The sequence below is a fragment of the Periophthalmus magnuspinnatus genome, chromosome 10 (assembly GCF_009829125.3).
Source record: "Periophthalmus magnuspinnatus isolate fPerMag1 chromosome 10, fPerMag1.2.pri, whole genome shotgun sequence".
In the NCBI taxonomy this organism is placed as follows: Eukaryota; Metazoa; Chordata; class Actinopteri; order Gobiiformes; family Gobiidae; genus Periophthalmus; species Periophthalmus magnuspinnatus.
The window spans coordinates 23,350,535-23,373,111 of NC_047135.1; the positions used below are offsets into that span (position 1 = coordinate 23,350,535).

General features: G+C 41.3%; 1 protein-coding gene across 1 annotated transcript in view; it reads right to left on the reverse strand.

The window, feature by feature from the left end:
- si:dkey-237h12.3 (teneurin-3) overlaps positions 1 to 21,177 on the reverse strand; it is a 191,043-nt gene extending 169,866 nt beyond the window's left edge. The window contains exon 1 of the mRNA XM_055224598.1: positions 21,006 to 21,177. Coding sequence (XP_055080573.1) covers positions 21,006 to 21,177 — 172 coding nt within the window. The remainder of the gene's footprint in view (positions 1 to 21,005) is intronic.
- Between the last annotated feature and the right edge of the window lie 1,400 nt (positions 21,178 to 22,577).

The following is a 22,577-nucleotide window of genomic DNA, read 5'->3' on the forward strand; positions in this document are numbered from 1 at the left end:
AGGAATCCTTTCCCATTCTTGCTGAATGTACAACTTCAGTTGCTCAGCCGTCCGGGGTCTCCGTTGTCGTATTTTGCGCTTCATAATGCACCACACATTTTCAGTGGGAGACAGGTCTGGACTGCAGGCAGGCCAGTCCAGTACCCGCACTCTTTTACTTCGAAGTCTCGCTGTTGTAAGACTTGCAGAATGTCGCTTGGCATTGTCTTGCTGAAATTTCTGCAAGTCCCTGAAAAAGACTGGTTTCCTGAAGTGTTCCTGAGCCCATGTGGTAATATCCTTTACACATTCATGTCTGTTTTTAATACAGTACCGCCTGAGGGATCGTAGGTCACGGGCATTCAATGTTGATTTTTGGTCTCGCCGCTTCACACAGAGATTTCTCCAGATTCTCTGAATCTTTTGAGGATATTATGGAATATAGATGATTAAATCCCTAAATTCCTTGCAATTGTACTTTGAGAAACATTGTTCTTAGACTCAGTGGTGAACCTCGCCCCATCCTTGCTTGTGAATGACTGAGCGCTTCGGGATGCTCCTTTTATTCGCAATCATGACACTCACCTGTTTCCAATTAACCTGTAACAGGTGTATTTTAAGCATTCCTCAACTTTCCCATTCTTTTGTTGCCCTTGTCCCAGTTTTATTGGTACGTGTTGCAGGCATCAAATTGAAAATGAATAAAAACAATAAGGTTTATCAGTTTGAACATTAAATATCATGTCTTTGTAGTTTATTCAGTTCAATATAGGTTGAAAAGATTTGCAAATCATTGTATTCTGTATTTTTTTTAAGTTTTACACAGTGTTCCAACTTCATTGGAATTGGGGTTGTAATTCATGAATGTTTGAGCAACAAACTTTAATTGCTTTTATTTTTAGGATTAGGCAGCATCGCATAGCCATTTTAGTACAAATGAAAAAAAAAAAGAAGCTGCTCGCTAGTGTGATGTGGCGCTATCCATAAAGGGTGCCGGCACTTTGTTGTCAGCTCCCATTGGGCACCGCTGTTTTCTAACATGGAAGTCAGTGGACTTGCTTCTTTTAATAAGTTGTTTTAGATGAATATTGTGATTTAAAATGTTAAAATTATAACATAATGATTCACATGTGTGGGGGGCTATATAGCAGGCTCCAGCATTATGTCTTATTTAAGAACATGTTTGTGCAGATCTAAACTACAAGGTTAGCAGTTTTTCTGCAGAATAAAACATGATATTTTGTTTGTGGAGAAAATTATAGTCCTTCAAAAACTGCAGCCTTTGAGATTTGCTAATTGTATCCGTTTAAACTGCAATATATGTTTGATTGCGATTAATCTCGCAGCTCTACAAAGCAGGCTAAATAATAGAATGCAGGGATATTCTCGAAACAGGTATTAAGTACTGAAAAAACTTTTGAAAATGACACCCTTTAACGTTGGGGGAATATCGTCACCTAAGCTGACAGGTGGAAAACGGAATACTTGCTCTATCAAAGACGACAAAGTATAAAGACATTCACGCACCATTCACACTCCTATTTCTGCCTGGCTCCTTGATATGTTAAATAAGAAGTCTTGTAACCTGTCATAGTGTTACAAGTATGGGAAGTTTTGTAGAGAAAGTTGTTCAGTACCCTTTGGCTTACTGTAACTAATGTGGCCAGAGAGAAAAATAGACCCGGCCTTATGACTACATTGCTGAAATTGGATTTTCCTTTTTTTGCGAGGGGTTGAGACAGCTATAATGACCGATTGCTGTCAAAGCTTTTTCCAACTATGTGTCTGGTGCCCTGCCTTTCCCAAACTCCTCAAACGCTAAGAGTTTTGGATTCCGACTCCCCGGCGGCAGCAAGCTCTGTCCTGTCATCCATCTTTTTACAGTCACAGCGCGGGACAGAGAGATGAATGCCTCGGGAGAAAGCGGTGTATTTTCCAATTCGGGCTTTTCGTTTCTTCATTTTGGCCATGTGGGACTTTAATATGGTTCACTCTTATCTTGTATTATCCTAACTTCCAATAGAAAAGAAAAACCTAGAGTGCCACTGAACCTCTCGTACGGCTCTCTACAACGCCAAGGCCCCGAATCCCCACTTACCTCATCAACAAATTGCTTTGAGGTAAAAAGCCCTCAATTTTGGAATTTGCATAAGTTATTCCTGCTGCCTAGTCTGGTTCAATTAATATTTATGGGCCATGAGCAATTCTCGAACTGTGCAAGAAGCGGGCAAAGCTCACAACTAATCTCCCATGTAAAATGTGCCCAGTGGAACACCTCTACTCACGATGTATGAGATCTGAAATGTGCTCATACATAAACTTTTGCTCGCAGACACACTTGATAAAATAGTAAATACTTGTCTGTTAAGAGATGCATCTCTGGTAACAGCAAACTATATTAAAGTGTGGGTAATACACGTCTATGGGGTATTAACTGCTAATGATGTATTTAGATGATCATGTTACTTTGTATTTTTTTAAATGCTATATTCAGCGAAAACATGTTTAATAAGTTTCACTTTCATTTTTTGACACTCCAAGTTCCCTTTCCCTTTGCTCTCTGTGTTGTCACACCCCTTTCAGAGCGCTATCACAACAGCGTGCATTCGGTTTATGGAAAATGTATGATATTTATGGTGACATAGGCTTGTGGACTGAGCATTGGACAGAATTTTACTGCAAACCATAAGGAGGGTTTGAATGGGGCCCCAGGAGAGATGGCAAGATTACTCAAACATGCGTAGATGACATATAAACCCTGTTCAGGCATGTTTTTGATGAGGAAACAACATGATAGGAAACACCAAAAAGTCAATTTGCATAATATCCTCTCTTTATATAATGTAGAACAGGGGCAGTCAGAAATAGTATTCATGGTCATTTTAGCTATGTTAAGATAGACAATATTGTCCCCTTAGGGAAATCAGTGTACTCGTCCCATCCTTCAAAGCAATCTCTGGACCTATTTCTGAAAAGTGTTGAATATTCTAGTAAATTTTATCTAGTTATTCAGCTTGAATCATGGTCAGGGGTACCTTGTTGCAGGATTAGCCTACTGTGCCTTTTAATGTTGAGCCCCTGGAAAGATGAAATATGGAGTCTTGTTGTAACAAATGATGCTAACTGGCAGCACATTTACAATCTATTTGATTTCAGACAGTTGGTAAAATGATAGCATTTGACCAATTAAAATCTTAACGAGCATTGGTCATTGCAGCGTAATATTTTCTCCTGAAAAAATGTTATGTTTTGTAAAACAGGCCCCAAAATAAATTATTCAGCATGATCCATTTGAACAGCAACTTTCACTTCTGAAGTCCACCAAATGACTAGAGGAGAAAGTTGAAAAAAGAATGAAAATTTGGTTATCCTGCCAAACAATGGTCACTCCAGCTATGTACAATTAGCGTAACAATTAGCATAACATTGATATCATGTTGGCATGGAAACACCAGTTCCTAATCAGATTTCCAACATTGTTTATTTATTTACTTGTACGTTATAAGTGAAGCTTGCTTCCTCTTTTGTTTCAAATATTCACTTATATTTTTCTCGCACTAAAATTAAATGAAAGAATGACAAAAAAAGTTGCTACACCTCATTCTTTATAAACGGTTCATTATGAATTTTCCTCACGCTTTATTCAGAGCAGATATTATAAAGTGTTGTCTTTTAATCTAATATAAAATCAGCAGCATTACATATTAAATTGGCTGTTCAAATTCTAGGCACCATGTAAACGAGGCACCATGTAAACGAGAAAATGAGCTCTACATATCCTCTTTCTAACTGTATGTACTGACCCTTTGTTGGCATAATTCATGATATAAAAAGCATTGATATCGGGCCATTACAGAGGTGATCATGTAGCAGATAATTTTTCAAACATTTTTTATCTGTAATGAAATGATAGCGCCACTTCTCTCTCGCATCCGACTGAATAAATCACTCCTAAGTGGGGCATTCCTAAGTGCGCCCGGCTAATGTATGCAGGTGCCATGCTTCTGATAGCCATCGTGACCCAGAGTAATTAGTCCATTTACCGTGGCGTGAGGTGGCCCCAGCTGGAAGTGCTTAGTGCTGGGGAGGACTAGGAGCAGTGCACATAGAAGAAGTCATATTTTGAGTATTTAGTATTGAACTGTATATGTTGCGTCATCACCCCTCGAGCCAGAATCAGACAGTCCCATGCAATTTCAGTGACGCATATAAATGAAGGAGTTAACTGGTTTTATTTTTTACTCTAAACAGCCATATTTGTTTTGATACAGACCGACCATGCGTGTCCCTGATTGGCTAAACGACCTGTCAATCATGCCCATTTGAACTCTGGGAGATGCATTGCTGATCAGACTCAAATCTTCATAGAGTACCGGAGAAGATGAGAAGGTTTCAACTGTGGTTATCTGAACACTGTTTTTGCAAGCAAGACGTTTCAGCTCCCATCCAGAAGCCATTTTCAATTTGATGGTACTCGCTTGAGACACTAGGATCAAGTCAAGCAAGTACCATCAAATTGAAAATGGCGTCTGGATGGGAGCTGAAATGTCTTGACAGTGTCCAAATGACCTGAATGAATGCTTCTCTACATTGACCCACTCCTGGACGAATGAGGTATTACACTGTGTATTATGGATCCCAAAAGTGCCTAGGTGACATTTTTGGACCCTATAAGTATTAACCATAATCTGAATGTTTTGACTAACCTCAAGTACAAACTAAGGGGGAGGGGGTGGGATAAGGGGTAGGTAAAAACAGAGGTTAACTAATGCAAATTTTGAGACGACCAGGAATAAAAAGTTAAAACAACTAAAACAACTGGACTTAGTTTTTAGAAGCCAACATTTTGCTACCAACCAGGTACCTTCATCAGGGCTTGTGTTTGTGACTGTGCCTCCCACTAAATGTAGCAGTGGGTGGTGACGTTTGAGTGACGTCACTAAAAATGACCCAGGCGATCCGTCGTACAGCTCTGTCCCAGCTGTGAGAAAGCTGATTAAGAAAAGCAGGATTGATCTATGCAATAAAGTGTAGCACAGAGAGTTGTAACAGCATTTACATTGGTGACAACATCTTCTGGTCTGGACTGGTCTGCTGTCTGTCTACACATGGAGGAGATGCATTACAATACAGGATTACTCAAACATACATGACCCAAATTAAAATACAACTTTGAATATGCTAAACATGAGGAAAAGCTGTTATAACATAGTTAAAAACTCAAAAAGGTAAATTGTACATCCCGTTTTAGAAGAGGGAGGTAAACATTGTCTTAAGCCTTGGATCTGTCTGTACATCTCTGCACAAGCTTCCCCCGGGGACCCTCCCCGAAACAGGCCGTGGAGCTCCTAGCCTTTCCAACAAACACAGTGTTTTCAGTGATAGGCCTCCGATGGAATGACAATATCTCCAGCGCCAGATCGACCAGGATAAGGCGTGTTCTTTGTGACAATTGAAACAGATCAGTGTCTCACAGTGTAAGCCCCAACGGAATTTCTATATTCTCTTCTTTATAGTGTTTTTCTATCAGTATTGCTCGGAGAGGGCTTTTGAATCACACTACGACTATGCTCTGGTCGGTAGATGGCCTTGCTCAATGCTGTATGAGTAGCCACTTTGCTGTTTTCATGCAGTGTAGACCTGGGGAAAAAATATATATTGTGTTTTTTTTCCTTCGTTGGTAAAACGTTATAATGATAAGACCTTAATTAGCCTTAATAAAGCATGAAGAACAACTTAATTCATGGTGTATTAATAATGATTCAGGCTTAACTAACTAAGCAATACCCCTACTCTAATTTCTAACCCTAACCCCTTAATTACAGGTGCACTAAGCAACTTATCTGGAGGGTCAGCTGTATATTTGTCTGTGTAGATTTCATTGCTTTGCTTAGAATGTTCCACAAGATGACATAAAATGTATCCATCTTGCAAAAAATGTCCTTGAAAAACATGCAATCTTACTATGAGCGAGTTCCACAGACCTGTAACTTAGCCTGGTGCTGTCTCCATAGAGGACGATAAGTCAAAGTAATAACATCTCCATGGGGTAATAATATCTCCATGGAGAAAAACAGGTGGCGGGCTCTCCACAAGAAAAGTTCCATAAAGCTGCTGTACTATGCTTAGGACATAAAGGGCCCATATTACGCTATTTTCTGATCTGCGTTATAATGTTGTTTTCTCATGACAAACATACCTGGAGTTGTATTTTGTTTTATTCACACGTTTAAAACACAAACTCTGCATATTTAGCTCAAGTTCTTCTCTCAAACTGAAAACACTATGTTCCACCTTGTGATGTCATATGGTAATACAGGAAGTCCTCCACTGTGTTTATAAACTCCATACACCTTCACTGGACTCGTTTGGAAATTTCAGCCCAGGAATTGCTGATCTCTACTGAACAAAAGGTAAAAAGTAGCTGTTAACTTGAAAACTACAGCTTCATGACATCATAGATAGTGGAAAAGAGCATTTTGAGCTTCGGAGATGTAGACAGACTAATAATAAAGCATTAATCAAGCATGTGTGACGGAAACAAAACACAACTCCTGGTATGTATGTTTGAGGAGGTAACAACCCAATAACATGGCTTAACATTCACAAGAGTCAATTTTGTGTAAATTTTTTTTCCATTCTTTAATTGTGTAGTTACTATAAAGTGTTACCCCTTCCTTCTGAACAGCCAATGGATTTTTCCTCTGCAAAGCACTCATTAAACCTGACAGTTCAAAGATCATGATCAAACATAGTCAGTGAAAAGACTGTTGGTGCCATTCGTTCAATTCAAACCACATTTTCCAAATCCGCAAGCCGGTTTCGGGGTCCAATCACAGGATCACATTTGGACCGTCTCCTGATTGGCTCCTCTATATCGGAACAATCACGGAAAGCCTTCCCAATCAGTCCAGTTTGCCGAGTGGGAGCAGAATGGCTTCACCTCAGCAGGTCACGCTCATTTGAATTGCAAGAGTGGCTGTCAGACTGCAGTTATGTCACAGATAGTAGACATGTAGACAACCGCAGTGTTCAAATCGAAAATAACAGGTCTTTCCAATGTTTTACAGAAATTTAAGATGATGAAACACTGCTTGTCACGTTTTGAGTTTTTCTTAGTAGAATTAATTACTTAAAGGCTATAAACCTGTCTTGAATAATGTTGTGTTTTGACAAACTGTGCATTATAGTTTGTATTATGTTTCGTATAAAAACATATGCTGTCAGCTTGTATGAACTTCAGCGTCAAAAAAGCAACGAGTTTGAAAGTTGGTCAAATTTCTATATAGTGCTTTTCCACCTTCAAGGCACTCAAAGCGCTGAAACCAATCACCCATAGAGGCAAGGTGGGCAAGGTGTCTTGCCCAAGGACACAACAACAATATTCATCTGTGGGAGCTGGAATTGCACTGTCAAGCTGCGAGTCTGTGGATCTGACCATTCAACCAATCGTATTTATGTCAAGAGCAGGATTCGAACCGCCAACCTTTGGGTCAGTGGAAAAACACTACCAACTGAGCTACCGCCATTTGAAAGTTCTTACGAGAGAGTAAAAGAAAGTCGTGTGGTAATCAGCAGGATTTTTCAGAAGTAGTTTAGACTAGAATGACTCATACCACTGGCAGTCTTTGATCCCGGTATACAATGAACCTATAGGATCACCAGTTTGAAAGCAAAAAGTGCAGCATGTCATAAAACCTTTGGAACATTTAAGGCCTCGGGCAAAATGAGAAGACTTTGAGAAGGTGGCTAGAAGTTCTGTAGATAACTAATAATAATCCTCCTTTAAAGCAGGGTTACATGTGCTCACAGCCATACCATGGACTCTTGTCTCTGTTGAACTGAAGGTATCGCAGTGTGAAGAGCTGAACAGCCAGGTTTCCAACAGCTTCATTCCACTGGCCATAAGACTCTTGAACTCAAACTATATGAAACACTGCTGCTCTCAGGGTTTGTGGCTGCATAAATAGTAGTTTTATTACATAAGTATAAATGCCTGTTTTTTTAGTCATTTATTTAAAATGTTTTGCACTCTAAACTTGCTGAGTTATGCAATAAAATTCCATTCTTAGTGTATCTGTATTTTTCCGGTGTACCTTGAATCACAATAAAGTATCTATCTACCTACCTACTTATCATCCGTCTGTCTGTCTGTCTATCTATCAGCTTTTTCATGCAAAAATATGAAACATGCACAGCCAATCAGCTTTCACCCCAAAGTATCATATAGTGACTAACATGGCTTTTTCTTTCAAGTTTCCAATGGATAAAATGTTATATAATTAGATGAAGAAAGCGTGCAGCAATCTGATGCTTATCACAAAATTTTGCTTTTCCAATACATGTTTTGAGGGGAAACAAAAATAATTACAAATTAACAAGAAGAAAAGTTAGGTAATTCAGCTTTATGTCAAAGTAGCATTGACTCTTTAATGCTTTGACTCTGCACTGCAAAAATAAATATAAGAATTTACAGAGAGTCCAGCGAAATCTAACTTTTGTTGACCCTTCACACCTGCTTTCTACAGACCGATACAGCCAATTTATAATGAAGTGTATTTCTGCAATGCCTACACAACTAAAGCTCTTCTACTTGACTTGGGTTAGGGTTAGGGTCAACAAAATATATAAGGTTAAAGTTCAATTTTATTTGTATCTTTGCTAACTGCATATCTGCTAGATTTACAGAGAAAATATGCATGAAACAATTTGCACACTTGTAGCAGATTGGCTTCATTTACAACATTTTGGCTTGTTTAATAGCAGCCTGTTGGTTGTTGGGGGACTTGTGCCTTGGCTCGTCTCCAGCCTTTGAGCCTGTTGTTGTGGGGACTGAGGGAGGAAGGGGGGGGGGAGTGCCCAGCCTCAGGTGTCTTCTACTTCCACTCTTTCATCCGACGCCAATTTACCTGCCAGCTGCAATGCCTCACAGAGTGACAGTGGGCTCTTATGCTTTAGTACTGTTCCACTGTCCTATTAGAAGAAAAGCGGACTTCAATACAGGAACAGGCTCGATTCTGTGATCAAGTGAAAGTGACTGGAGCTTATTGGACTATAGAACTACTGAGTGATGATAACCAATACAATGGATGTACTTTGACATATCCTCACTACTATATGCAACCCTCAGGCATACAGAACGAAATGGCACACTAAATCAGACCACTCCTTATAGCTTTGTCGCTATCCCCATATTAGCAATACCATAAAAATTGATTTTTCTTCAGTTCAAATTGCTTACAATTATTGAGAGAGTTCTGCAAGATTATTCAAAAATAATGGCAACCTTTTTGGGAGAAAGCTGGAATTGTAAATTGGAAGTCATAGTTGTAGGAGTAGACTAGATGCCTTAATTATGCATTTGATTAGAAAGCATTTTATTGTCCAATAATCAGGAAGTGCACATTAGCATGCTGGTTGTTATTAGCTTAGCCATCAAGGCAAAACTCAGCTCCAGTCTGAAAAGTATTTATGTTGGGAATGCACAATGTTTAAAATTAACTGGTTATATTTTTCACATTCTTAAGACATTAAAAAAACAAACAGTGAAAAAATAAATAAACAAACTGCTTTTTCTAAAAGGTTATAACCTGGCCTCTATGGAAGAACTAGTAAAATGCAAAAGAACACTACTACTACCACTGGTACTACTATTACTTATGGTAAATTATCAATAAAATAACCATGTGTGGATGTCTGGAGCAATAGTTCCTAATACTGCATAAGTGTCACACCCTGCAAACCTCCTATATTGCATACTGATGTTTTTAAATAACCATATATCACTTTACTAGTATATTGCTATAAACATTCTTAAGAATGCATAACGTATTAAAGAACATTTATTATTCAAATACTATTAAATTCTACCTTCTAAATCTGAAATCTGAAGAATCTCCGTCCAAGTGGTCACATACCCCCATTGGTCATGTACCAGTGTTTGGGAAACTCCAGTACATTAATTTCCATGGGAATACCGTACACTAGCACTTCATCTACAGCTACTTCCCTGAATAAATGGCTCGTTCTAAGAAGGCCATAAGACGACGTAAGATAAACCAAAGAAATTACACCGATATCCATTTTACGCTTTCAGATCATGAATGGTTTGAATTTTCCAAACAGTTCAGTCAATAAAGGCAACGTGAATATTGATATTGATGTACTGCATTTATGGCCTCTGCGGACGACTGCGCACCCATCTGTACTCCCCAATAAAGCCCTGGTTATAGGATCTCCTCGACAATATCGTATTTCTCCTTATACTACTGTGTCATTTTTACGCTGCCTCCAAGCTGGGCCAGCGCTGGTATATCCGCACAGGGAGAGCAGTGTGTGGAGATGAAGGGCCAGTCTGACGCACCAGGGCATAGGGAAGAGATGAATCTGCTAGCGCTTTATGGCTGTGGTCAAGATTCCAAAGGTTAGCAAGAAGTCAGCTTTGACATGTAGTAAAAAAACACATTCTCATAGGAAATAATGCCCAGAAGGGAGCAGCGGATAAGCAGTTTATCTTCCTCCTGATGATAAAAGCGCTTCTTGTTTGACAGAATGAGAGAATTTAGGTTATGGTGCAACAGAGGAGGCACTTTATACTCGGAGAGGCAGGCTGGTGGTGGATGTGTTCTGTTGTTAGAAGTGAGCGTGTCTTCGTGGCAGAGTTTGATGGCGCCATCTGGACTGGTCACTTGAAACTGCGCTGTCTAGTGTGTGTGTTTTAAAAGAGGCCCCCAAGGAGATGGAGGGGCCACTGAAGCAGGGAGCGCGAGAGGCCCCTGTCAGAGGAACGCACAGGGGAATCAATCTGGACTCAAGCTGGATGTGTGTCCAAGGGAAGACAGAAGTGTAGGAGTGACAGTAAGAGGATGGAGCTGAATGTGTTAGTTTGATTAAGTGTGGGGGGAAAAGAAAAGAAAGTGTTACTAAATTAAAAAGGCTTTAGCTCAATTAGGGCTACAAGATTAATCGAAATCGAATTGATCAGAATTTGAAAGGACGCAATTAGCAAATCGCAAGGGTATTTTTGAATTACCATAATTTCCTTCACAAACAAAATATCCTGTCTTATTCTGCATAAAAACTCCCACCACTGTAGCTTCGGTCTGTACACACATGTTCTGAAATTTTATTCTTGTATTGTATTGCCTTGCTGGTCCCGGACTTTGGAACAATCTTCCTCTGTGTATTAGAACAGCCCAATCTTTAAATATTTTTAAATCTTTGTTGAAAACTAATTTGTTTGCACTGGCTTTTAACCTGAGCTGAGCAGGGCTCCTGTGTTATATTGTATTTGCATTGTTCTATCATGTTTTTGCACGTTTTTTTATAAGACTGCACTTTATATAGCATTTGTACAGCACTTCGGGCAGCTGTGGTTATTTTTAAATGAGCTTTATAAGTAAATTTGACATGACTTGATTTGTATCAGAAAAACATAAATCGCAAATCTAATCGTAATTAAATTTTTTCCACAAATAGTTCAGCCCTAATTTTAATCTTGTTTAGTTATTAAAGTTTTCATTTTCATGTTTCTAATTTCGTGTAACTAATTTGTTACAAAATAAAATCTGTTATTAATGAAGAAATTTAAAAAAGGTGACAATGTATATAACAGAAAAGGCCTAAAACTATAAATCTATCACACAATAGAAAATAATTTAATTATAAGTATTTACTACTGACATGTGATAGCTTAAGGCAGGCATGCCCAAACTGTGGTCCAGGGGCCAAATGCAGCTCTCAGACCAATTGTTCTTGGCCCTCAAGCTTCCAGGTGAATTGGCCCATATTACCTTAAACAGTACTTTTTATTGCACATTTCTGAAAATCTATTTACCGCCCATATCAAATATTTGATGTGTCCCATTGAGGATGTAAGCATGAATAAAGGTCTAGTGATTCAGTCTATCTTATAGTAATAACACAGATTTTCACTGTATTGGCGACCAGTCCCTTAATGAGAAAAGTTTGGACACCCCTGGCTTAAGGGTTGAGTAATTTGGCTAGCTAACTTTTGTACATATGGAAGTGAATGAAACACATGATTTTCAAAAGTATATTCATTTTAAAATCTATATTGTGAGCTGCAATATGTTTATTTCAGCTTTACATCAACAAACTATGGATTCCTGCTATTTTGATCAACGGAAACAAGAAACAGATGATAGGCTTCTGTAGTGTAATTTCCTTGTCTACATAGTCTATTGCACATGCACTATGTAATTTTTCTGATTTGGGGTCTGCCACCTGCTTGTTTCCATGGAGATTTTATTGCTGTGTCTGTATAGTTCCACAGTATGGCATTGAACTTATCTATCTGGCATTCATTCAATTACATGTTTTACTGAATAAAGAAATGAAACCCATCTCTGTATTCTCTACAGAAAAGAGGGTTGGCCACTTGTTTATTTGAAGAGAACAACATTGTATGAAATTTATCTATAAGAGACTACCGGTACTTCAAAAACTGCCAGAATACCTTGCCTGCTTCTTAATGATTGAGACCGCAACGATTAATACCAGATCACATGACTGCATAAGGCTAAGGACTAGCTGAACCAAAACTGAAGAAAGAGGGCTTTTAGCAGTTTTGCTTCACAAAAATGGCATACACTTCAGGGAAAAGCAAAATTGGATACTTTGATGACACAATCGCAATTTAATAATCTGGTAACAAACTTTTATACACACACCTGCACCTGTTTTTAATGTTTTATATGGACCCATGAAAAAGAGAGTTCAAGCGCTCTCATTGGGTTACCCTGTATAAATAAAGATAAAGAAAAGAAGAAAAGAAAATACCTTAAAAATCTTTCAGCAATCTTTTCTGAGATCCATGTCGCCTCCCCAGATTTGACGAGCAACAGACCATGGGAATAGTCAAGCTTGATGCCATACTGTGGAACATTCCAGGCAGAGCAATGAAATCTCCATTTAATTGCTCTGCATCTCCACAAGCAGGTGGTGCACTCTTCACATGGTGGAAAAATTCCTTTCTTCAAAATCAATTTTTGTCCACTGTTTCCCAACAACTGTGAGGTAAAAGACATGGCCAAATTGTATCAATCCATCACCAAAGGGGAGACAGTTGAACAGTGCTTTACAGACAGCTCTATTCGGCACCGGCCTGTCTGTCATTTGTTCCATTTGACCGACGTGTCCAAAGCTCGTCTAATGTCACTTCCAATGGAGGCCCTGTGTCTCTTCAAAGCCCTGATTCAAATGCATTGCTTCTGGCAGCCAAACCACAGCTTTGCACAAACGCAGGTGACAGCTAGTATTTCCACATGAGACAATAATAAATATGCACTGGTACGATGACTGCCAATGCGTGCTGTTTAGTTAATTCTAAGTGGCTAGAGGGTTAAGCTGTCGAATGCCAAGCTGCAATTAGACGATATCTCCGTAGCTGCATGGTTAGGTCTGTGCCTCCAGGGTGAGAGAGGAGAGTGCTTTTCAGTCCCCACTGCTACTCATGTCCAGCCAACTAGATCTGCAAAGGTGGGGACTGTTTTACACTTGGAACAGAAATGATGTGTTTGGATAAAAAGGTAGTAGATGTGCAAAACAAAATTTGGAAGCTAATAAAGGAGTGGCCCCACAAGGTTTGCCTTCAAAACAAATGAACAATAGTCTGATTTTAAATTCTGTTACTGAAATTTCAACCCAAAAGCTCAGTGATCCAAATAGGCCAAAAGGTTCACTATCAATCAGGTTAGTTCCTGTGATTTCCTGGTATTTGGTGGCAATGGGTTATCTATTCTATTGTATTTAAGCAAATCGTTTTGAATACAAAGCAGTTGTTTTTTCATGTTTTATGTTATCTGAGGTTTAGATTTGGCAACATAAGCTTAAAGTGCTATGAAAAAGTATTTGCCCCATTCCTGATTCCTTACTTTTTTGCATGTGTGTCACACTTAACTGTTTCAGATCATCAATCAAATGTAAATACTAAACAAAGATAACTCAAGTAAACATAAAATGCTGTTTTTCTGTGATCATTTTATTTGTTATAAAATACTATCCAAATCTACATGATCCTGTGTGAAAAAGTAATTGTCCCCCTTGTTAAATGATGAGGTAGCTGTGATTAATCATATTGTGGAAAGCTGAGTTCAATTTCATAGCCGCACTGATTGCTGCCAGACCTTTCAAATCAAGAGATCACTTAAATAGAGCCTGTCTGACAAGGTGAAGTAGGCAATATTGAACTCAAGACATCATGCCGTGATCCAAAGACATTCTGTAGCAGATAAGACGAAAAGTAATTGACATGTTTCAGTCTGGAAAAGGTTACAAAGCCAATTCTAAATCTTTGGGACTCCAGCGAACCACGGTGAGAGCTATTATCCACAAAAGGAGAAAACATGGTACAATGGTGAACCTTCCCAGGACTGGCTGGCCTACAAAAATTACCTCAAGAGCACAGTAATGACTGATCCAAGAAGTCACAAAGGAACCCAGAACAACATCTAATCAACTGTAGGCCTCACTTGCCTCAGTAAAGGTCAGTGTTCCATAAGAAACAGACTAGCCGCGCATGGCAGAGTTCCAAAGCGAAACTGACAAACTGACAAAAAAGAACATAAAAGCTTGTCTCATTTTGCCAAAAAAAACATCTTGATGATCCTCAAAGCTTTTGGGAAAAATATTCTGTGGACTGATAAAACAAAAGCTGAACAATTTGGAAGGAGTGTATCCCATTACATCTAGCATAAAAGGAACAGTTAAACATGGTGATGTTGGTAGTGTCATGATTTGGGGCTGCTTTCCTGCTTTGGGACCTGGATGACTTGCTTTGATTGAAAGAACTCTGCTCTCTACCAAGGCGGTTCATGCTCAGAAATCCTCCAATGTGGCTGATTTAAAAAACTTCTGCAAAGATGAATTTGCCAAAATTCCAGCACATCGATGTGAAAGACTCATTGCCAGTTATCACAAACGCTTGACTGAAGTTGTTGCTGCTAAGGGTGATTCAACCAGTTATTGGGTTTAGGGGACAATTACTTTTTCACATGGGCACTGTATGTTCAGATGGCTTTTTTCCCTTAATAAATAAAATACACATTCAAAACTGCATTTTGTGTTTACTTGTGAGTTATCTTTGTTTAATATTTAAGTTTACTTGATCTGAAATGGCTAAAAGTAAGGGGGCAAACACTTTTTCACAGCACTGTAGTTGGTAAAGTCCACTGATCCAAAGGTTGCCTGTTCAAATCCCGCTCTCGACGTAAACATCATTGGTTGAGCAGACAGATCCACGGACCCACAGGTTGGTGGTGCAATTCCAGCTCCCACAGAAGAATGCTGTCGTTGTGTCCTTGGCCAAGACACTTAATTTACCCCGCCCCTCTGTCTGCGTACGCTGCTGTATGAATGAAGGTGTGAATGGGTGAGAAGACTTCGAGTGCCTTGAAGGTGGGAAAGCGCCATATAAAAATGTGATCAAATGTCAAAACAATTTTTAAAAAAGTTTATTTATTCTATTTTAAAATCTACCATTATACATAAAATCTTTTTGTAATAAACATGTTTTCTTAACAGTAGTATTTCAAATATTTTTGCCATTGGCTCTGTTGGTGAATAAGGGCAACAGCCACTGTCATAGGCCTGTCAGGATAACACATTTTGAAATACAATATATTTGCTGAAGAAAATATAGACAACAAATAATAATATTGAAATTAATTGATTAGCCTATCCCTGAACCGCCACCTTAACGTGGTGGAGGGGTTTGAGTGCCCGAATGATCCTCGGAGCTATGTTGTCGGGGGCTTCATGCCCCTGGTAGGGTCACCCATGGCAAACAGGTCCAGGGGGACAGGTCAAACGAAGAGCGGTTCAGAAGCCCCTTATGATGAGTGTTCAATCAAGGCAAGCTACGTCGCCCGGACCGGCGTTACCGGGGCCCCATCCTGGAGCCAGGCCTGGGGTGGGTGCTCGACAGCGAGCGCCTGGTGGCCGGGCCTTTCCCCACGGTGCCCGGCCGGGCTCAGCCCGAAGAAGTGACGTGGGGCCGTCCTCATGTGGACCCACCAACGGCAAGAGGATCCGTAAGGGGCCGGTGCATGAAGATCTGGACGGCAGTCGAAGGTGGGGGCCTCGACGACCGGATCTCTGGACATGGAGCCTGGCTCTGGGGACATGGAATGTCACCTCGCTGGGGGGGAAGGAGCCGGAGCTTGTGCGGGAGGTTGAGCGTTACTGACTAGATATAGTCAGCCTCGCCTCCACACACAGTTTGGGCTCTGGAACCCAACTTCTTAAGAGGGGCTGGACTCTCCATTTCTCTGGCGTTGCCCGTGGGGAGAGGCGGCGAGCTGGTGTGGGCTTGCTCATTGCCCCACAGCTCAGCCGCTTCGTGTTGGGGTTCACTCCGGTGAACGAGAGGGTCGCGTCCCTGCGCCTTCGGGTCGGGGACAGGTCTCTCACTGTTGTGTCGGCCTACGGGCCAAACAGCAGTGCAGAGTACCCGGCCTTCTTGGAGTCCTTGGGAGGGGTACTAGACAGTGCACCGACTGGGGACTCCGTTGTTCTCCTGGGGGACTTCTGTGTTATTGGACTTCTGTGCTAGTCACAGTTTGTCCATAACGAACACCATGTTCGAGCACAAGGGTGTCCATCAGTGCACGTGGCACCATGACACTCTAGGTCGGAGGTCGATGATCGACTTTGTTGTCGTGTCATCTGATCTCCGACCGCGTGTCTTGGACACTCGGGTGAAGAGAGGGGCTGAGCTGTCAACCGATCACCACCTGGTGGTGAGTTGGATCCACTGGCGGAGGAGGAAGCCGGACAGACCTGGCAGACCCAAGCGTATCGTAAGGGTCTGTTGGGAACGCCTGGCAGAGCCTTCTGTCAGAGGGGTCTTCAACTCACACCTCCGGGAGAACTTCTCCCTGATCCCGGGGGAGGTTGGAGACATGGACTCCGAGTGGGCCATGTTCTCCACCTGTATTGTCGATGCGGCCGCTCGTAGCCGTGGTCGTAAGGTCTGCGGTGCTTGCCGCGGCGGCAATCCCCGAACCCTGTGGTGGACACCGGAAGTAAGGGATGCCGTCAAGCTGAGGCAGCCGATGAGTACAGGCGGGCCAAGCATGCCACTGCTTGTGCGGTTGCAGAGGCAAAAACTCGGGGTTGGGAGGAGTTTGGGGAGGCCATGGAGGAGGACTATCGGACGGCCTCAAAGAAATTCTGGCAAACCGTCAGACGCCTCAGGAGGGGGAAGCAGTGCTTCAACAACACTGTTTACAGTGCGGATGGAGAGCTGCTGACCTCGACTGAGGATGTTGTCGGGCAGTGGAAGAAATACTTTGAGGATCTCATCAATCCCCCCGTCATGTCCTCCGAGGAGGAAGCAGAGACTGGGGACCCGGAGGCGGACTCGTCCATCACCCTGGCTAAAGTCACTGAGGTGGTTGGCAAGCTCCTCGGTGGCAAGGCTCTGGGGGTGGATGAGATCCGTCCCGAGTACCTCAAGTCTCTGGATGTTGTGGGACTGTCTTGGCTGACACATCTTTGCAACATCGCGTGGCGGTCGGGGACAATACCACTGGAATGGCAGACCGGGGTGGTGGTCCCTCTGTATAAGAAGGGGGACCGGAGGGTGTGTTCCAATTACAGGGGAATCACGCTCCTCAGCCTTCCCGGTAAGGTCTACTCCAGGGTACTGGAGAGGAGAATCCGACCGATAGTCGAACCTTGGATTCAGAAGGAGCAGTGTGGTTTTCGTCCTGGTCGTGGAACACTGAACCAACTTTATACTCTCCATCGGGTCCTCGAGGGTTCATGGGAGTATGCCCAACCAGTCCACGTGTGTTTTGTGGATTTGGAGAAGGCATTCGACCGTGTCCCTTGTGGTGTCCTTTGGGGGGTGCTCTGGGAGTATGGGGTCCGGGGCTCTTTGCTAAGGGCTGTCCGGTCCCTGTATGACCGGAGCAGGAGCTGTGTTCGCATTGCCGACAGTAAGTCAGACCTGTTCCCGGTGCATGTTGGACTCCGCCAGGGCTGCCCTTTGTCACCGGTTCTGTTCATTACATTTATGGACAGAATTTCTGGGCACAGCCAGGGGCCGGAGGGGGTCTGATTTGGGAACCACAGGATCTCATCTCTGCTGTTTGCAGATGATGTTGTCCTGATGGCTTCTTCGAGCCAGGACCTGCAGCAGGCACTGGGACGGTTTGCAGCCGAGTCTGAAGTGGCTGGGATGAGAATCAGCTCCTCCAAATCCGAGGCCATGGTTCTCGACCGGAAAAAGGTGGTTTGCCCCCTCCGGGTGGGTGGTGAGTGTCCCAAGTGGAGGAGTTCAAGTATCTCTTGTTCACGAGTGAGGAAAGGATGCAGCGTGAGATTGACAGGCGGATCGGTGCAGCGTCTGCAGTGATGCGGTCGCTGTATCGGTCCATTGCGGTGAAGAAGGAGCTGAGCCGGAAGGCGAAGCTCTCGATTTACCGGTCAATCTACGTTCCTACCCTCACCTATGGTCATGAGCTCTGGGTAATGTCCGAAAGGACAAGATCGCGGATACAAGCGGCCGAAATGGGTTTCCTCCGCAGAGTGGCTGGGCGCACCCTTAGGGATAGGGTGAGGAGCTCGGTCACACGGGAGGAGCTTGGAGTAGAGCTGCTGCTGCTACATGTTGAGAGGAGCCAGCTGAGGTGGCTCGGGCATCTGCTCAGGATGCCACCTGGACGCCTCCCTAGGGAGGTGTTCTGCGCATGTCTCACCGGGAGGAGGCTCCGGGGAAGACCCAGGACACGCTGGAGGGACTATGTCTCTCGGCTGGCCTGGGAACGCCTTGGGATCCCACCGGAGGAGCTGGGGGATGTGTCTGGGGTTAGGGAAGTTTGGGAGTCCCTGCTTAGACTGCTGCCCCCGCAACCCGGCTCCGGATAAGCGGAAGAAAATGGATGGATAGATGATTATCCCACCAAAAAAAAACAAAAAAAACTATGAGATGCAATATATAAACAGCTAAATAACACGTTAGTATGAATTTGCATCTATATGAATTTATACAACTCACTGTATAGTCATGTATTCATTCCTCTACAGCTCAAATCTTATCGCAGTGCAGAAAAAAATACAAAGGGTATTTTGTATTTTTTTCCAAATGCAAAGAAATTGTACACAAGATAATATTCTGCACCAAAAAATATTGTTTCAGCTATCATATATAGAACGATAAGTTAATTATCGTTGACACTACTTATCGTGACAGGCCTACACTGTCATTGTAGCTCAGTCTTAGGTATTCTTCAGTTTTCAAGACCATTATTCTTTGTATGAGGCACATGTACCCCGGCCTACATTTCTGTCAGAGTCAATACCAGTCAGAAATAGTTGATAGTTGATGTCAATCATATATTTTCTCCCATGCTTTGTGGTCTATTTAGATGCTCCAGCTGACCTTTACTGGAATATCTTTGGACAACAACAACCACTTGGCTAGGTGCTGAGTGCAGTGGACCAATAAACACCCTAAATAATCTATGCTTTACATATTCATCAGTCTAATATAGCACTGGGTCAAAAGTTGGTATGTAAATTGAATGCCAGTGAGGGTCAAGGTACAGACTGTTAAAATACACAAACTGTGCTTTTCTCCAACATAGCCACCAGGACATTGGAATAATGAATAATAACCCAAGGGTACTCCTGTTAGTGCAGCTTTGTGGAAATTCTGTCTCCTCATTGGCTGGTTTCAGCATTATTTCCATGTGGCAATGGTTGCTATGGGTACACACCACTTTACCCATTTCAGTCCACCAAACAAAATAAACTCAGATCAATATTCTTTGTACAGTTATTGATTTCTAAGTAGTAGCAGTGTAATATGCTGGATAATGATGTTACACATAAATGTTTCAGAACAGAGATACTTCCTCAAAGTGCATAGAACATGTTTGACGAACATAGTTAAATTTTTACTACAAATCTTGCCTTTTTTAATTTTGCTGAAGTTTTTAATTTTACTTCCTGGTTTGGTCGAACAGTAGATATGACAGATATTGTAATAACGAAAAAGGGCACTCAAGAGATTTACAGAGAAATTAAAAGGTTTTAATTTGTGGCAATGATATTAAAAAAGCCAACATGTTTCAGTCTTATACAGGGCCTTCATTAGGGCGTGTGTATATGTAGAGGTAATTTCATCTGTTTCAGCTGTTACCTAGTAAGCATAATGTTAACAAGCACCAAAACTTGTTGAAATTGAATATTGCGATTAGACTAATAAAAATATGTTGCATCAACTAATTTTGTTAAATCTACGTTTAAAAGGCCCGTGTTATCCTATTTTGTCATCTCTGTTATAATGTAGTTACTTCATCAAAAACATAGGTGGAGTTGTGTTTTGTTTCATTCACACATGTTTAACACAAATCCTGCATATTTAGGCTGAATTTTTCTCTCAAACAGGAAAAACACTCTGTTCCACCTTATGATGTCATGTGGTAATACAGGAAGTGCTCCACTGCGTTTTAAACTCCATACACCTTCAATAGAATCATTTGGATGATTTTAGCCCTGGAATTGCCAATCTTTAAAGGTAAAATGTAGCTGATAATTTGAAAACTACTGCTTCATGACATCACAAGGTGGAACAGAGCATTTTGAGCTTTGGAGATGTAGACAGACCAATAATAAAGTGTTGTTCAAACATGTGTGAATGCAACAAAACACAACTCCAGGTCTGTTTTTGATGAGGTAACAACATTATATAACATGGCTTAAAGCTCACAAGTAAATTTTGAATATTATAAACCCCCTAAAATGTGTTTCTTGCATGCAATTGTCCATGCAGTCTGGGTGGAATTTTCAGTGTTGATGAAATAGGTAGAAGTATTCCCTTTCAGAACTCAACACTACTTACTGTATTTTTGTATCTATCTTTTTCCAACAAACACACACTTAACTGATGAATGGTACGACACAGCTCATGTGGGAAAACCTATCATATGCACTTTGATTTAATATCTCTGGTGTACTGGGCGCCAGCTTCTCATGCCTACCTAATCCGGACTTACCTATGCAGTAGCAGAGGATGATTGACAGCAGCACGGCCACGCCCACAGCAATCAGGGCCGTACACTTCCAAGAGCAGTGCTTGGGGGATTTCTTGAACTTGAATGCCCCTCTGGATAGGGTGTTCCTGGGCAAAGGGCGGGCTGGGGTGGAGTACACGGTGCCCGTTGCCATGGTGTAACCAGGGGCGGCAGTGCCAAAGAAAGGTGTGGATCCAGTGCCTGTTTTAAATAGAAAGTGCCTGTGGAGAGAGGGAAGAATTGTTAGAAAAAGGAATGATTTCAAAATAGGTTAAAGTTTAAGATGTATTCATAGTGTTTCTTGAGCAATAACACGTAATGTACAAACTGCTGTAAAAAGTTTGAAAAATTTAAAAGTAAAAAAGTAACTCCAATAATAGTTACGCATTTATATTGTTCCTATTTTTCCCATAGACTGCTACTACGTCTACTCAGCTAGGTGGCAACTAATGAGCATAAGACATTTTATTTATAATATATTTCTGAAACTTTATAAACTGCAAAGTTGAAAACACAATTAGCCAAATTTTAAGTTTTTTCAGAACTAAAAATAATGGCCTTGGATATTAGTTACCACATAGCTTGTTAGCCTCAGCCCTGGCTTCAAAAACTAAATTCTTCTAAAAGTTTGTAAGAAAAACTAATTCCAGAAAACTACTTCCGTAATCCAAGCAGGTTTCAGTATGAGCAGGACTTTTAAAGAGGAGATATTTTACTACTATGGGGTATTAACTGCTAACACATAGTAACATATTTAGACGGCCATGTTACCTTTTATTGTTTTGAAAATGCTATATTCACCAAAAACAACATATTAACATGTTTTATAAGTTTCACTTTTGTTTTTGACACATTGAATCTCCTCTTCCTTTAGTCTCTGTGTTAAGTCACTCCCCCTTCAGAGTGCTATCACAACAATCAGCATGCCTCCCATTAATTAAACTAACATAAATCGCATCAGGTTTGTCAAGTTGCTGTGTACTGTTTTATCATGCTTTTGTATATTTATGGAGAACTGTGTGGGAGCATAGATGACATAGGCTTGTAGGCTGAGCATTGCACAAAATCTTAAAGCTAACCGTAGGAAGGGTTTGAATAGAGCCCAGGAGAGATCACTAAAATACGCAAACAAGTATGCACGACATCTAAAACCTCTTAAGGCATGTTTTTGATGACGGAACAAAGTTATAACATGGTAGAACGCTCCAAAAATCGTTTTTGCAATATACCCTCTCTTTAACCTCAATTTGCTCACACAAAAACTAACCCTGGGGATTCTGAGATGTTACTATTTATACAGTGAGGTCATATGTTTAGTGCTTACAAAGTTATAGAGCTAAATCTGTTTTCTTTTTAATATTATGACCCTTGAGCTTTAAGGGTTCAGCAAGAAATTAGGGAAATACATTTGGCACAGTCAGGACTCAGAACAAGAACTAACTTTGTGCAGTGAAACCTGTACTGTCAAAAGTTTAGCAACTTTCAAAATGCCACAGCTGAAAAAGCGCTAGTCAGAGCTTCAATTTACCTATGGGGAATTCGGAATGCTAAAAC